This window comes from Sapajus apella, unplaced genomic scaffold, assembly GCF_009761245.1.
Source record: "Sapajus apella isolate SASKATOON/1434 unplaced genomic scaffold, GSC_monkey_1.0 scaffold36, whole genome shotgun sequence".
Classification (NCBI taxonomy): Eukaryota; Metazoa; Chordata; class Mammalia; order Primates; family Cebidae; genus Sapajus; species Sapajus apella.
Genome location: NW_022436976.1, coordinates 16,002,501 through 16,021,151, shown reverse-complemented (window position 1 = coordinate 16,021,151; position 18,651 = coordinate 16,002,501). Strand labels below are relative to the sequence as shown.

Below are 18,651 nucleotides of genomic sequence, written 5' to 3'. Positions count from 1 at the left end.
AAGTTCTGGGGTACATGTATAGATTGTATAGGTTTGTTACATAGATATACACATGCCATGGTGGTTTACTGCTTTAATGTATTTCTTTGTCTAGCTTTCACAACAACCATATGAAGTAAGCACTATTATTTTGTTGAAGAAGAAGAAACTGATATCAGAGTTTAGGTTACTTGCCAAGTTCACATGGGTAACTTATCATTTTATATTACCCTCTTATATGTAACAGAAAATAATATGAAGGTGACATTATAAAAGATAAATGCAAAAACATGTTATTTTAAATTCAAACATTACACTCTGATTTGGTCAAATCCTCTATAGGGATGCCAAGGCTGTTTTGCCCTAATTCTAAAATGATACTCTTTTAAAAGTATTAGGAGTCTTAAACACGTTAAAGATCCGTGAGATGTAAAATTAAAGGATAATATCTGCAAGAGTATGTTAGAGTGATGGAGCAGAAAAACACTGCAGCCAAAAGGCTACAGTGACATATTAAAACAACTGAAACCAAACACCTCTCTTCTGGAATGGATAATCAAGAAACTGTAAAATCCTAGCATTTTAAAATCTGAAAATTCTTTAGTAACAAAAGACTAGGCATTCTCCTTTAGCATCAGTGACTCTTCCCCCCCTCCCCACCCCCAAGTGTTCTAGGTTAAGTGCATAATGACTTGGCAGTTGGAGTAATAAAGATGGATAACAAGGGTCAATATCAGGATGGACATAAAGGAAGAGGAAGTCTTTAAAAATTTGCTTGATCAGTCTCACAAACTTACCTCTTATGCTGAACTTGGCTGTGATTTTCTCACATCTACAATATCAGTTCAGCTTCTAAGCACTTTAGGATTACCAGAGTTATCATCTCTGAGACATACCTAGGAATTTGTCAGAAGAAGAAACTAGAAGAAAGTGTGTGTGTGTGTGTGTGTGTGTGTGTGTGCATTTTCATGTTCTTGTTATCCTTCCTTTACCCCACCCCATCCCCAAATTGTAATTTTTGCTTTACCTAAAGTACTTTTTTAAAGATTTTTATTAAATTTCTCAGAAGGAATATTCATTTCTTATTTTAATTTTGGCATTTGTCATGTTCTTACAAGAATACATTTCAATGTTTCTTTCTATGCAAATTTAGAAAGGTTAAGATCTAAAATACCTTTTGAAAATCATAAATTGTTTTTCTGTCAACTATATGGCCAAATCATCATTTGTGCTTTAAAATAACTAGATCAAATTTCTACTGGAATGTTACTTGGTAATGTAAGTCAGTCTGTTATAAAAAACATTTCAGAAGATCAAAATAAACCAATGTCATTTAAAATAAGTAAGATATTTAAAAGTACAACTCAAGAAAAATCACCTTAACCTATATATCTAGAAATTTAAATAAAAGCATTTTATTATTTTATAAATATATAAAATAGATAATCATAGCCAGTTGCTGTTGTTCACACTTGTTATCCCAGCACTTTGGGCAGCCAAGGCAGGAGGAGTCCAGGAGTTTGAGACCAGCCTGGCCAGCATGGCAAAACCTGGTCTCTACTTTTAAAATGTCAAAAAAATTAGCTGGACATGGTGTGTGTCTATAGTCCCAGCTACTGGAAAGGATAAAGCATGAGATTCGCTTCAACCCAGGAGGCAGAGGTTGCAGGGAGCCAAGATCACGCCACTGCACTCCAGCCTGGGCGAAAAGAGCGAAACTCCATTCCCCCCCAAAAATATAATAATTAAATTACAGTCACTGAAAAGTAAACATGTTGAAATTGTTTTCCACTGAAAAGAAATATGTTATCAGTACTCTATGTATGTAGAAATGGAATAAAAGTAACTATAAGTTTTGGCTTTTGTAATTTAACTCAAAGTAGGCATCGTGCTGTTGAGGTCCCTTATGTCAAAGGGTTAGGAAGAATGTAGCTTATTTACATGGAAATAGAAGAAAGTCTGAAATAGATAAGAGAGAGAGATGAGGACTTAAATGTTGGAAAAAAATAGATGGCAGAAAGTAGAGTAGATCATGAGGCTGTTAGCAAGTCAAGATATGAAAAAAGCAGATATGAAAATCAACCAGGTAAACAGTACATAAAAGAGACAGGGAAATAGAAATATTTCTTCTTTCCATTAACCTCAAAGTCAAGAATCTGTTCTGGTTTCGAGTAAAATTGAAATTGAAATATGATTCTAAAACCTGAGTGATTGTCAATGCTCTAACTAAATTCCCCCTTTTGTACAGAAGCAAACATGTCAAGTCGAATTTTTTTTTAACTTAGGCTTTGTATTTTTTCTCTCCCAAAGAAATGCATGTTATTAGCAGTGAAGAACCCCAGGAGTAATGCCTTTACTTCATGGGTCCGTAAGCAAATGAGAACAATCTTCTCCATCACTGGGAGTGATACCAGTCTCAACCATGACTTCTCTTTCGTGATTTTCTTTCCCAAGCCTCATTTTTCTCCTCTGACAGTAGCAAATTTTTCACTGATCAGAGCAAATGTTGTTTCTGGTAGACTGGACAGTCACTAAAGCTCAAAAACAAATTGGAGTTCCTTACAGAGAGTCATTCTGAATTCCCAATAAACTTTCTAAATGTTAGGAAAAGGGATCTTTTGAGTCATTAAGTAGGTGGAGATTCTCTGTCTCCCTTATCTTCTTTCCCTACCTCCTTTTGATGGTGTCACATAGAACTTCGTGTCAAGCAATATAAAGACTGCATTGGTATCTCTGGTAACAGCATATTCTGCTGAGGCTGCTGAGGAAAAGTAGTTTCAGGAGACAGCAGCCAAATGCATTCACTGTCGGTAAGCACTGCCCAGAAACAAGAAATGAGTTCAGTGAAAGGGCAGATTGATTAAATCATATAATTTTTAATTTAAAAAATGTTTGGCACAATCTGTAGCCCCTGGAGAGACATTTCTTAAACAAAAATTATGCAGTTTTTCTCTTGACCAAAAGCCATTTTTTTCAAGACATAAAAAAGTGGAACAGTGGGAAGATACCAAATGTGTCCAAATAAAAACAGCCTTCATCTCAAGTGGAACTTTGAAAATGACTCTCTAGATCTACAGTAATGCAACCCTACTTTCCTCGGACTTTTGGTATCTAGAAATAATCTAGAACTGAATTATTTATGTAACTAATAAGTGCCTACTCTTTAATTGCACCTCTGGTTGAAAGGGAACTTTTAAGTAGTAGTTACAATCATCCTGGTTGCCTGAGGGGCAGTCAACCACTGTCACACAAACACCCTCCAAGTTAGCACAGGTTAGGAGGAGAGGTAGGTAGATGAAAATTATACCTTCTATAACTTTTGATTAGTGGTCAGTTGTTGTTAACATTGTTAGGCACCCACCAAACACCAACAGGAGGCTTTCGAGATATCTGATGCTGATATTTAGTGATATATTAGTGGTACATTAAGACACCACTTCACTTCCCCTACCTAACAAATCTATTCCTGTATCCCTACCAAACTTGCTTTAGCATGGTCTTTATGGCAATAACATTAGCTATTGCTCTGGAACGGAATAAAAATGCACTGTTTGAGGTGATAAAAATCACACTATGCAGAAAAATCCGAAGAACAATTATATGAATATCTGCAGGCTCAAATCAAGTTGCACTTCTTTTACGTAACTTTGCCAGTAATCTTATTCAGATGAATTAAATGTACTCTTTTAAAACATATCTTAATGGATATATTATCATGTTATTTTTTTCCAGAAAATCAATAGAGCCATGCCTTTTGCTATACTTAGGAAAATAAGATTAAATACATCCAATTAGAATCACTCTCTCCACAACTGCAAATTATCAATATGAGATAAAGACAGTACATACAGATGTAGACTTGCTTGTTAAAAATTGTTAGCCAATGCTAAATAAACCAAAGTATATTAACTGGAGGAAATCAAAAATTCAATGATAATCAGACCTTTCAGAGGCAGCTCTGTGACCTAGTAATAGAGCTGAATCAGGAAAAAGGGTTTGAAGAAATTAATGAAATCAGTTATTTCATTGATCCATTTCAAATATTTATTTTGTTAATCTGAAGAGCTAGGATAATATATTTCTAATTGATTGATTTTAGTATTATTTAATTAATAGATGTTTTTAAAACTTACTCTATTTCTATTGTTACTAGATTTGTTCTCAAAAATAATGGGGATAGGAGGTTGTGAAAATGTGAATGGAATAAAATCTCTAACTTAAAGCAAAAATGACAGCTGAATAAAATATTGTTTAATTTACAGTCACTTTTTTATTGGATTTTTCTTAATACAACATTATTCTTTAACTCACAAAGCATACCTTTATTTGCTAATATCAATGCAACAATACAGCTCTCTGCAGTATTAAAGGACATCACTGTCACAAAATCGGGAATTGTTCTCACCCAGTCTCACTCTAAATTATTTCTTTAATAAAAGTGTAAACCCAAGAAATGTCTGTCAAAAATCTATTAAGTCAGAAGTAGAAAACAAGCTTGCCACAGATTAAGCCAATAGAAAGACTGGTAGATTAAAGTACTTACTCCATCAATATTTGACATAGATGTTCCTTAAAACAAATGGCTGTTCTTCAGAAAATTGAGATAACTCAATAGCATTTATACTCTCTTTGCTTGGGGAGAAATCTGAAAGCAAAACTGCAGAGTTAATCCAATACCATAAAAATGTGCCTGGTTGAATATGTAACTTGAAGTCCTACATAACATGACAACTGGCAAAAATAAGGATAGTTACCAGATAGAGATGTCAAAAAGATAAGATTTCATTTCTTGCCACTTGGCCTTTATCTGACTTACTCTACTACCTGTAGGTTCTTAGAAATCTTAAGGGTGAAATAAATTGTTGTCAAACTTTTATCATTATTTTTAACATCTTCCCTTTGTGGAATATATGTCAGCATCATCACAAAACAAACTATAGGTTGAAAAGTGTAGACTCACCCTCAGTTTCATCATTCTATTTAAGGATGCTCCATTGTTTTTAAACTTTGGTTAATAATTTTATAAATCCATAGCTATGTTTTGTTGGTTGACATTTAATTATAGGCGAATGTACTTATGGAGATTCAATATGCCAGAGATGACTGCCTTTGTGTATCAGCCAGCTGCTATGCTAAGACACACTGAAGTGAAAGGTCCTACCACCTCACCTTTTCATCTGTCAATGGGGACACTGAAGTATATTATCAGTATCTGACCCCAAAAAATTCGAGATCAGCAAATATTTTGAATGCCGTCTAAAAGTACTACAGTGTTCCACCACAATGAAATGTCACCAAAATCCCCGGATAGGAGAAGGAACATCTTCCTGTTCCCTTTATTTTAAGCTGCAGAGCTTTTTTCCACGTTTGTGCAAGTTTGTCTTCTGACACTGAAATGGGAGAACATAGATTTTGGCATCAGGCTGTCCTAAATACAAGTAAAGCAAGACAAAAAAGTTCAGCTTAATGGGTTGTCATAATCAGAAAAAGAATATCTACAGTACATACAGTAGGCACTGCACTAAGATGCTTAACATGCAAAACACTCTCATGTCATCTTCGTAACTTTGTGGGACCAGGAATTAGGGGTATGAAATTGAGGGATACTGGATTGGAATCCAGTGTTGTCTGAGTATAGAGATTACTCTACTCACTAATTATTCTCTTGATATATTTTAGACCCCCCATTCCACCCAAAAAAAAATCGGAAAACATTATAGCATAGCCCATTGCAATATTAACCTCAACACCAGGAATATATTTGAGATGGTAGATAGATAGATAGATAGATAGATAGATAGATAGATAGATAGATAGTTAGATAAAACTAGTACTTTTTATTGTTTCTTTTGTTTCATTTTCAAAAGAGAAACTCAAGCAATAGTCATATTTTTTAAAAGAATTTCTGAGTCCTCTTCAATTTGTTTTTATTGGTCCTACGCAAATCAAAATTTTTAGAGATTTAGAAATGCATCTGTTTTCCAAACCTTCATGTTCTTTAATTTGAAACACTTACAAGTTCTTTACTGACCTTTGTGAATCTCAGAACAAAAAGAGTCAGGAACACTAAGAACAACTTAAACTTTAAAAGCACTAGAGACGTTTTCATCATATTGAATTTAGCTCATTTTGTTAATTTGTTTCTCAACTTAGCACATCAAACTTCCTGAATATATCCTCTGTCATTTCTGTCAGCCCTTCTTGGTTGATGCTGTAACCCTTTTCCACAAAATAACCTGAGTCCTGTCACCAAAACCACCTGTGAAAATGATATAACTGCACTGAATGTTAACAAGTCCAGCAAAATGATAATTACACTAATACAGGGTACCTTGCATAGGTGATACACTAAACTATGTAGTAAACTGTAATACAAAAAAAAAAAATCTCAACTTTTGTCTTAGTTAACTTTGTCTTTATTGGCCCTTGAGCATATAAACTTTGCTTCTCAGTTTTCCCATCTGAGAAGAAAGGACAATGATGCTTACCTTATGGAGTGGCTTTGAAAATTAACCACAATTATGATGTAAAATGCTTATCACAGCATTTTACATCATAAGTGCTTAGTATAAGTGTTATATAAGTGCTTAATTAATGGTAGCCATTATAATATTTATTATTTTGGATAAAAATCTATATGAATTATGGATAAGCTCACTTTCATTTAGCTTTGTTCCTAACAATAGGTTGTTAATGAGGCCAAAGTCATGTGTTATCATCTCTTTGAATTAGTTATCCATGAATACAGACTCCTCTCTTCACCTAGATGGTTGTATTAAAAACATATACAGTGACAGGGATGGAGATACCAAGGGGTGCAAAAACAAAGATGAATCACAGAAGCTTAAAATATTAGTCATGTTAATAGTGCAGAGTAAGTAGTATCATCTTGACTTATGGCAGAATGTATTTGGTTAGTTATTGTATATTCTGTTCCCATCCATAAAAGATGTCTCAACATCTGAAACAAAAGCATAATTTACTTCTTGCTTACAAATAACTTGCAAGGGACAACCTCTGTGAGCTAAGCAGGATTTGAGGAAGCAAGGAGTTCAGTGATTGGTGGATTCTGAGAAGTTAGAATATTTAAGAGATAGTTGGCAAAACTTTAACCGGGAGAAGCATGGTTACTTGAGTGAGACTGTTGCTGATTCAGTGACTTTCAAATGAAGTTTCTAAAGCAAGTTGTTATTGATTAATTATCACAGGTTTAAAATCAGTTTTTTCCAGTGGTTACTTATTGCTATGCCCAGTTAGACCTTCACTGTTTGTTCTGCAGATAAGAACTTTTTGTTCTCATTGCCATTAGAGTGCTATATCCCAAGCAAGACACTCAGTGTGTTGCATTATCTTCTTTAATCTTCACAATAGTCTAATCAGCACTAATTATTATATCCACATTTTCATCTGATAAGCAGAAAGCTTAGGTACCTTGTATAAGATTGCATAACTAAAAAGTAACAAAGCAAGGAATAAAACTTAGGTTCATTTGACTCCAAAGACTATGTTATCTGTACTGCATGTATAATTATTTTTTAATTAACTCCTGGCATTTCTATAACCACCTTCATTTCCTTAATTTTTCCCATTTCCAGAATGCTGTATAAATGGGGTCTGTATGTATGTAACCTTTTGGGATTGGCTTTTACAGTATATTTCTCTGGAGATTCATTCAGGTTGTTGTATGTGTCAATAGTTCTTTCCTTTTTATTGCTGAGTAGTATTCCATGGTATGGATATATCAGTTTGTTTATCATTTACCTGTGGAAGGATATCTGGGTTATTTTCCATCTTTGGCTATTTTGAAAAAAGTTGCTATAAACATCTGTGGAAACCTTTTCCTGTGAACCTAAGTCTTCATAAGTCTCTGTGATGAATGCCCAGGAATGTAACTGCTGAATCACATGGTACTTGCATGTTCAGTTTGTAAAGAAACTACCAAACATTTTTCCAGAGTGGCTCTACCATTTTACATTGCCAGCAGCAATATATGAGTAATTTAGTTTTTCCTCATCATCTCCTGCATTTGGTGTTGGCACTGTGTTTTGTCTTAGTCATTCTGTTAGGTATGTAGTGATTTATACATTTAGTGAAAATTAACTCAGATTAAGATGTAAATTATGCAAATGTGATTTTAATTTCCATAATGACTAATAATATTGAACATCTTTTCATGTACTTATTTGCCTCTATCTGTATATCCTCTTTTGTAAAATATCTCTTTGTGTCTTTTGCCCATGTCCTAAATGGATTGTTTAGCTTTTTATCATTGAGTTTGAAAATTCTTTATATATTCTAGGTACTATCTTTATCGGATATATGATTTGCAAATGTTCTTTCCAACTGTGTAGATTGACTTTGTTTTATTCTCTTAACATTTACCATTTAAGTCTGTGATCCGTTTTGAGTTAATTTTGATACGAGACAACAAAGTTTATTTATTGTGCTTGTGGATGTCAAACTGGGCCAACACCACACTGGCTAAATTTTTTATAAAAAAATTTAGAGATGAAGTGTTACTATGTTGTCCATGCTGGAGAATTCTTATTTAAATCTATGATAGAAATGCCAGGTGAAACCTTTAGGGCTTGGATATTTTTTTCTGGGAGTTTAGGGCTTGGATATTTTTTTTCTGGGAGTTTTAAATTACAGATTTTCTTTCTTGATAGTTGCAGGGCTATTCAAATTATCTATATTTTATATTGGGTAAGTTGTGGTAGCTTGTGCTTTTCAAGGAAGTGGCCCTTCTTATTAGAGTTGGCAAATGTATGTTTGTAGAGTTGTTTGTGGTACTACCTTTTTATTATTATGTCTAAAGGGTTCATGATATCCTCTCTTCATTCCTAATTTTGGTTCATATGTGTCTTGCTTCTTTTTTTTCTTTTCAGTCTTGCTAGAAGTGTGTTGATTTTATTGATCTTTTCAAAGAAACAACTTTTTGTTTCATTAATTTGTCAGTTGTTATTAATTTTCAATTTCATTGATTTCTACTTTTCTGTTTATTAGTTCCTTCCTTTTGTTTACTTTGGATTTATTTTACTTTTCTTTTTTCTAGGCTCTTGCAGTGGGATCTTAATAATTAAATTGATACATCTTCTTTTCTAATACATACATTTTAGGGCTATTAATTTTCCTTAGCACTGTTTTAGCTGTTCTATGAATTTTGATATGTTGTACTTTCACCTACTTAGAGTTTAATATATTGACTTATTTCCCTTGAGATTTCCTCTTTGAACTGTGGATTAATTAGAAGTGTGTGTTTACTTTTCAACTGTTTGAATATTTTTGTTTTTTTCTGTTACTCATTTTTAGTTTGACTCTATTATAGTTAAAGAACACATTCTATATTATTTCAATTATTTTAAATTTGTTGAGATTTGTTATCTGTTTTAGGATATGGTCTATCTTCATAAATATTCTATGTGAACTTGAAGAGAATGTGTATTCACTAAGTGATAATTGGATATAATTAATGATATCATTGAATTCTACATTTTTAAATAATTTTCAGCCTAGTTTTTCCATCAGTTATTGAGAGATTGATGTTAAATTCGACTAAAATGTAGATTCTTCTATTTCTCTTTCAGTTCTATCAATTTTGTTTCAAAAATTTGCAGCCCTATTGTTTGATGTGTACATATTTAGGATTGCTATGTTTTCTTGGTGAATTGAATCTTTTTTCATTATATAAAATCCCTCTCTGTCTCATGTAAATGTTCTTTTGCACTGAAGTCTACTTTATCTGTTATTAATATAGTTATTTCTCTTTTCTATCATGATCTATCTTTTTAGATTCTTTTACTTTCTACCTGCTCATATCACTATATTTTAAGTGATTTCATATAATCTGCATATAGTTAGGTAATGTTCTTTAATCCACTCTGCCAAAATCTATCATTGAATTTGTGTATTTAGACCTTTTACATTTAAAGTAAGAATTGATACATTAAGATTTAAGTCTCAACTTAATTTTTGTTTTCTGTTTGTGTTTTTTGTTTGTTTGTTTGCTTCCTTTTTGCTTTTCTGTCTTCTTTATCTTGCTTCCTGTGGACCACCTGAACATTTTTCAGAATTCCATTTTTATTTATAGTGTTTTTAGTGTTATATATCTAGTTTTGAGTATTTTATATTTATAGTATTTTAGTATATCTCTTTCTATAGCTTTTTTAGTAGGTGCTCCTGGTATTACATTATATATACATAACTTACAAGATTCTAGTGGTGTCATCATTTACCAGTTCAAGTGAAGTATAGAAATCCATTATGTTCATCCTCCTCTGTGATAATTGTCTTAAATATTTTCTCTACATACATTTAAAGTTACATCAGATGGTGCCATAATTTTTACTTCAATCATCAAACGTAATTTCAAAAATTCAAGAAGGAAAAAAAGCTTTTTGCATTTACCTGTATATTTTCTTACCGTGTTCTTTCTTTTTTCCTGTTACAAGGCTTTTTTTTTTTCTTTTTTACCATTTCCTTTCTATTTAGGAAACTTCCTTTAGACATTATTCTAGGATAAGTCTGTAGCAGCAAATTACCTTTGTTTTCTTTCACTTGAGAATGTCTTTTGATTTTCCTTCCATGGCTAAAGAATATTTTCACGGGTATAGGATTTCAAGCTAACAGTTATTTTCTTTCAGCCCTTGAAAAATATAATACCACTACTTCTGCCATCCATGGTTCTCAGTGAGATTTCCACTATCATGAAAAGTCTTCTTCCTATATGTAAGATGTCATATTTTTCTCTGGCTGCTTCTAAGACTTTTTCTTTTCTTTAGTTTTTAAAAGTTTAATTATAGTGTGTCTGTATTAGTGCATTTTCACACTGCTATGAAGAAATACGCAACACTGGGTAATTTATAAAGGAAGGAGATTTAATTGACTCAGTTCCACATTGCTAGGAGGCCTCAGGAAACTTACAAATGTCATGGCAGAAGGCAAAGGAGAAGCAGGCACCTTCTTCAAAGAGCGGCAGGACGAAGTGTGTGCAAGCAGGAGAAATACCAGATGCTTATAAAACCATCAGATCTTGTGAGACTCACTCACTAGCATAAGAACAGTATGGAGGAAACTGCTCCCATGATCCAATTACCTCCACCTGGACCCACCCTTGACATGTGGTATTATAGGTATTATGCGGATTACAATTCAAGATGAGATTTTGGGTGCGGACACAGCCAAACCATTTCAGAGTCTATTCATAGATTTCCTTGGGTTTGTTCTATGTGGAGCTCTTGCTTCTTGAATCTGCTTCTTGCTTGCTTCTTGAATTCTTGCTTCTTGAATTTGCAAGTTTTTTTTTCTTACCAAATTTCAGAATTTTTAAGCCATTATTTTATAATGTAATTTTTCAGCCCCAACTTCTTTCTTCTCTCCTCATAACATAATTATTAGAACTTTTGTATAGTCCCACAGGTCCCTAAGACTCTGCTCATATTTTTGTCAATGTGTTTTCTCTCTGTTATTCAGATTGGATAATCTATATTGTTCTATCTTCCAGTTCACTGTTTCTTTTCTCTGTTTTTTACAATCTGCTATTAAGCCTATTCACTGACTTGAGTTTTTGATTTGTCATTGTGTTTTTCAGCTCTAAAATTTCCATTTGTTTCTTCTTTATATCTTCTGTTTCTTTGCTGAGACTTTTCTTAATTTTTATATATTTTTTATTGACACAGTCTCACTCTGTCTCCCAGGCTAGAGTGCAGTGGTGTGATCAGAGCTCGTTGCAGCCTGGACCTCCTGAGCTCAGGTGATTCTCCTACTTCAACCTCCCAAGTAGCTGGGACTTCAGGCTTGTATCACCACACCCAGCTAATTCTTTTATTTCTTGAAAAGACAGGATTTCCCTATGTTGCTCAGGGTGGTCTTGAACTCCTGACCTCAACTGACCCACCTGCCTCACCTTCCCAAAGTGCTGGGATTATAGGAGTGAGCCACCATGCCCAGGCCTTTTGCTGAGACTTTATATTTCTTTGCTGATGGTTTCTAGTTTTTCATTTGTCTCAAGTGTGTGTGCGTAATTGATCATTGAAGCATTTTTAAGTGGCTGCCTTAAACATAAGATAATTCTAACATCATTGTCCTCCAGTATGAGCATCTATGGATTGTCTTGTTTTTATTTGGTTTGAGATCTTCCTGATTCTTGGTATGATGAGTGATTTTTTAATTAAAACCTGGGCACTTTTATATTATGTTATAAAACTCTGTATATTACTTAAAGCTTCCTTTTAGCTGCTTTCTCTGACACCACTCAAGTTGGGAAAGGGTGGGGTGCCACCTTGTTATGGCCAGATGAAGGTAGAAGTCCAATTTTTCAGTTCGGCTTTCAGTAACACTTGAGGCAAAGGCTCCTGATCATTGCTAAGAGAGGATGGAAGTTTCATCTCTGCACGTGGTCTCCACTGATACCTTGGTGGGGGTAACATCATTACCGCTGGATAATAGTGAAGTCTTGACTCTCTACAAGGCCTTCTGTGATACCACCTTATTCATAAAGTAAAGGGTGCTTCATTACTGCTGGGTATAGGTAGAAGTCCTTGTATGGTCACCACTGACAACACTACTAAAGAGGGGCTTATTACTAGCTGATGGGAATGAATGCTCTGCATCTTGCTTGCCTTCACTAACACCATTCTAGCAGAAGTATTTTTGCACCTTGTGACATCCTCATGAGGGTAGAAGTCTAGGCTCAACACTTGGCTTTTGCTCACATTATTAGGGGTGGAGCTACAGTTTTTTTTCTATGGTGTTCAGCTGTAAAGGAGGAATTATTGTCTAAAAGCATTTTGTCTTGTTAGACTGCATCTTTCCTATCCATTGGTTAGAGAGAGTAGGCTTTAGTTGGAGCATTGTTAATACCCATTAGCATTTTCAGATGCCTGCTTCCTCAGCTCTAAGTCTGTGATATATGACACAAATATAAGCCCAGAGAATTTACCACCATGCTATGATTTTTTTCCCCAGGTCCCAAGCTAGTCTGCCTTCTCTTTATTATTCATAGTCTTCTTACATTTATTTATATTTAGTGCCCAAGGTTTTTTAGTTGTATTTAAAGGAAGAGATAGGGAAAAGTACATCTTCCTCATCTACCTGTAAGCAGATATCCCACTGGCCTAATTTTTAACAGATAACCTGCATTTAAAAAAAAAAAAAGTGGGGGTGCCACAGAAAACATGATATGAATAGAAAGTAATAGGACTAGGTTTTTGTCGTTATTGTTGTTATATAAAATTACTAAAACTGACCTACTTATATGAGTGCTAATTCCTCGAAATCAGTAAGTTATCCTTTGGAGATGATTCTGCTTCCAAACATTTTTAGAACTCTTTTGGATATAATTTTAGAGAATGAATTGTGTTCTTTTGAACATTCTCAGTGGCGTAAATTGTAATCTTTTAAGGCGGTGTTTGATTTTTGGAAGCAAGCCCAGGTGGTTCAAGAGCCAAATGGATAATAAAACAGATGACCAAACTGGGTAATACAATATACTTCTTAGTCTAACACTCTTTTTTAAAAGAGCAGTGTAAACCAAATCAGTTTTACACAGTGATAAAGCCATGTCTTTTATGTTATACAAAACCTCCCAAATACTTCCAACTTTCACATAATAAGCCTGATTGGCTGTGGGATGAATTTTGCATGAACAGTCCCATTTGCTATCAAATCAACAATTCTTTTCTGTGGTTTTTGACATAAATATTTTATTGTGTCCTATGAATATTGGAGTTTTTCCCTGTAAACTTTGATGGTTTTTTAGGGGGTCAACTTCAAAACAACATATTCTATCACTATTCTCCTCAAATACGTGTTATTTTGTACAACCTCCCCTTGAAAGTTCCAAACAAATGTCAAATCTTCTCTGTTTCTTTTTACTATTCAAAATGGGTAGCACAGGCTTTACAGAAATCTTCGTGTTCAAATTCCCCTTCGGTATGAGTCAGTGTTCTCATAGTTAGCCCTCTGCATGAATAAGTCTAGTCTTACATTTTCTACATTTTCATCGGTTCTTTGAACTTCATCATGAACATCTTTATTACTTTTCTCAAACCTTTGTGCCAGTCAAAAACAACTTCCTCTTTATAGGCCTTCAGAACCATTATTGTCCCTCTAGATATCTTGTCATTTATGTTTAACTTTATAAAAAATTGTGTTAATTCTTTGCTTTCTGCAGCTGTCATTCCCCAACATCATTCATCATAGCCTATAGCCCAAGAAAGACAAAAAACTGCTGCAAACAGAATGACTTTACAGCATGTTCCTGTCATGCCCACTGTTTGTTTTGCCAAGCCATGTAAGAGCATGAGCTTAATTACTTCATAGTAATAGATTACTAAATACAAAACATCATTCTATTTACTTAACTATAAAGCTCGAAGTCACATTCCCAGCATCTAAAACAAATGACAGACCTAATTCACTAAGTAGGGAATTGCCCTTTGGCAAATTCAAGAGCTGCTAAAGAAATTATTCAATATTCAATATATCCTCTCTCAACAACCTGATTCTTTGTTTCCTTCTCATGGTTCCTTTTCAATTCATGGTTCGACCAATGGGGGTGGGTATCAACTTGTGGGGAAAGGGTTGCAGTATAATGTAGGGTTTACAAGGACAACCTTTGATAGACTTTGTTCAAACGATGTTCCTCCCAGGTTACCAGTTGTACAAATTACTTGGGAAATTTACTTAACCTCTTCCAACCTTAGTTTTGTCCTCAGTAAAACTGGATAGTAAAAATTACCTCTTAACACTATTGTGAAGTTTAAAGAGGTAATGTGTATATGGTGTTTTAGCACACTTCCACTACGTGTTTGGGTAGTAGCTATTATTTATTAAATGCCAGTTACTTTGTCAGTCATTAAAAACTGTAAGTAGAATATGATGTTTGCTGTCAAAGTGTTCAAAATCAGCATAATCCTGAGCTCACATCCTGTCCTATCAGAAGGAAAAAATAAACCAGAAAAGTAAGTCTGAAGGCTGTTACACCAGGAGTTCAAGGCTGTAGTGAGTTGTGATCACACCACGGTACTCCAGCCTGGGCAACAGAGTAAGACTCTGCCTCTAAAAAATAAAAATTAAAAATAAATTCAAATAACAAAGGCTATTGTAGTTCTCCACTATATTGCATTAGGATTTCTCCCTTGAATAGACTAGTACTGCAATACTGTAATAAAGTAATCCATAAGCAGTTACTAATTTTCTCATGTAGATTATACTCATAGAAACAAGCTATGTTCTAAATCCTTCTGAGTTTGTCTGGTTGGAAGAATGCTTTGCTTATCTATATGATCACTTTCAATTGAACTGCCACTTGTCACTCGACTGGTTCAAGCACTGACTGAAGACCCATGAATATTCTGCCAGTGGAAGCAGATATAAACTTTAAAATTAATTGATTTCTCAGTACAAAAAATTAGCTGGGTATGGTGATGCAGGACTGTAATCGTAGCTACTTGGGAGGCTGAGGCAGGAGAATCACTTGGACCTGGGAGATGGAGGATGCAGTGCGCAAAGATCATGCCACTGCACTCCAACCTGGGAGACAGAATAAGACTCTGTTGCCAAAAAAGAAAAAATACAGCAGATCAAAATGTGATACTGAGCTTATCATGGCTGTCCTCTTCTCCAAACAAAAGAACACAATGCTACTTATACCCTCTGGAAAAAAAAAAAAAAAAAAAAAAAAAAAGATATTCCATGGCAGCAAGCACGAAGTGAATTTGCAATAAGGAAAAACTTGACCAGCAGGGTGTTCAATCTTCTAGAAAGGCTGAAAAAGCTGCAATATTTCTTTCATTAAGATTTCTGAGAAGGGAATAGATACAACAGAGAAACAAATGAGGTTATCTTAGTTGTATTTATGAGGTTATAGTTCTGTAATCACTGGATATGTGTTGGACAGAGTTGGATTGATAATTGATTTCACATTCTGCTGGTATAGGCTGAAGCCCTTTTTTTGTATCTTTTCTTCCAGTTTCTCATATCTGAGATATCGTTACTGCTTTCAAATGTAAACAATTGTAAATGATACCAAGACAGCCAACTGGACATCTAACTTATAATCAAATGGTTATTTTGCTGTACATATTGCCAAATAATAATTTTGAATATTTTCTTTTGAATATTTTCTTTTGTTTGGAATCCAGCAATATATTTTTCCTCTTCAGATAATTTTTCATTATCATTGTAGTGTGTTTTTTAAGTTGCTCTTATTTAAAAACTTTAAAATAATTAAATTTAATCTCTTCCATGAATACTTATCTAATAATTATCTTTTTAATCCTCCAACCTAACTTTTTCATAGTAATCAAAAATCTTGATTAGTCAGGAAATTTCACAAGCTTTCCTAGCTAATGAATTCAAAGATGAAATTTATTTTTGAATTCAAGTCACCTATCCTTAAAATATCAAGAGGAAAGAAAATGAATTCAGGAAATAAATCCCCAGATCTTTCAATAGTAATGGAAGCACAATAGAATAGTAAGCACAGCACTAAAATATATGTTTAAAATTATTTTTGATCAGCATTCATTTTCCATCTTAGACCTCCATGTTAAACCATTCTCAGTTTAGAAGCATGCTCTGGATCAGGTGCAGTAGCTCACACCTGTAATTCCAACACTTTGGGAGGCCGAGGCAGGCGGATCACGAGGTCAAGGTCAGGAGATTGAGACCATCCTCATCATCATGGTGGAACCCTGTCTCTACTAAAATACAAAAAATTAGCCAGGTATGGTGCCATGTGCCTGTAGTCCCAGCTACTAGGGAGGCTGAGGCAGGGGAATCACTTGAACCCAGGAGACAGAGGTTGCAGTGAGCCAAGATCACACCACTGCATTCCAACCTGCTGACAGAGCAAGACTCTGTCTCAAAAAAAAAAAAAAAAAAAAAAAAAGCATATTCTGGCTTACCAGCTCACCTATAAAACTGCTTGCTTGGTCGGTAGAAAAGACATCAGATAGAATGATGTGAGGAGCTGGTGCTAGAATGAAGGTGAGAAAACAGGAGTCAATAAAGAAGTAGGGATATGATCATATCATTTAAAGATGAGAGACCACAGCAAGCATACATTCCTCCACCTTTAATAATTCAGAAATGAACATTATCACTTTAAAGAAGGGGTACTTATTAATCCATCTGAAAGCTTATGACCAGATGATCTTCTGCAGGCAGAGCTCATTTTGAAGACGTTTCCATAGCTAGTGCCTCCACAGGAATTTATCACGATTAATTTTTAATGTAACTTAGAGATTTCAAAGGCTGTATTTGAATAATGGTAATAATTAATAAATATTGGTTATCCTCACCTGGACAAACTTTCTTCAGAATCAGAACACTGTTTCCATCATTTTCCCCATGGTGTTACATACATTAACATCTCTCTGTCTCTCCGGTATATTTTGAGATGAAATACCAGATATAGCTCCCCTTTATTTTTAAGTTGTGACTAAGTTTTCTTCTTGAGATTTTTAAAACTGAATTTTGTTCCCTTAAAGTGGGGTTAAAATTATCCCTGGCAAGCCAGCAGATGTCTATGAATGTATTTACTGTGACCTTGCTCCAATGTTAACATAAAACCACGGTAGGCAGACCCTTACTGTTTCTTCGTTATCTTTTCTGGCCATGGCTAAGAGCCCAAATGATGCCACTTTACCAGAGAGGTATTCTGTGCGTGCTTTCTACTTTAATCACATCCTTTCAACACCATGAATCTTGGCCTGACAGATTATCTTCTCCACAGGCAGGCAGCCACATCCAGACATTGATGGGGTCCCAAAGCCTTCAGCATCGCAGCCGGGAGCAGCAGCCATATGAGGGAAATATAAACAAAGTGACCATCCAGCAATTTCAGTCACCATTGCCTATTCAGATCCCCTCTTCACAGGCCACCCGGGGACCTCAGCCTGGACGGTGCTTAATTCAAACTAAAGGGCAAAGGAGTATGGATGGATATCCAGAGCAGGTGAGAAGCATTTCTTTATTATTGATGAATTTTCAGGAAAGAAAAGTCCAAAAAATCCATGATTCGCCCTCCCTCGTTAATGTGGTCTAGGACACAACACCATCACTGTGTTGAATGAGTTGGGGTCCACTTTGTCAGGATTTTATCATTCTTTCCAGTGGTTAAGGACTACAATATATGGGATTTGTGATTGGTAAAATACCCATTTTACGTAAGAAAAAATTGATGGGGCAGAATAGTTTTTCCAGCACTATCCTACACCCTCTTTTACCCACTCCTAACTCCAATTTAGCTCTATAGTACAGCTTTCGAATGTTATAAAGAGTTTCAATGGATTAGGTATATTTACCAAGACCTCTAGTAAAATCTACAGTGTGAAAATAAACTGTATTATTTCCCCCATCTGTAGGAAGATATCTTTTAAAATTCCTACCTTCTGATTGTTGAATAGTGCAAAGATAAAGCTTTATTGTGAAGATAATTATGAAGAGCAATTAGAAGGGAAATTTTTCTGACATGCTTCAGGCAACATTCCTACTGATGTTTCTAACTTTTAATATGGTCTATTAAAGTTTCATTTTATTATTACTTATCAACATTTTACATATCACTCCACCTGACTTTCTAAACATATCAAGATTAACTTCTTTCTCCAGGTTTTCCCTTTATATTGTTAAGAGCCATTTATTATTTGGATTCCAGGGGCTTTA

The 18,651-nt window shown here is 34.6% G+C and overlaps 1 protein-coding gene across 9 annotated transcripts in view; it reads left to right on the top strand.

Moving 5' to 3' along the window:
- LRRC7 (leucine rich repeat containing 7) overlaps positions 1-18,651 on the top strand; it is a 566,189-nt gene that overhangs the window by 500,417 nt on the left and 47,121 nt on the right. For all 9 annotated transcript variants that reach the window (XM_032297103.1, XM_032297104.1, XM_032297099.1 and 6 more), the window contains one exon: positions 17,720-17,941. In XM_032297103.1, coding sequence (XP_032152994.1) covers positions 17,720-17,941 — 222 coding nt within the window. The remainder of the gene's footprint in view (positions 1-17,719; positions 17,942-18,651) is intronic.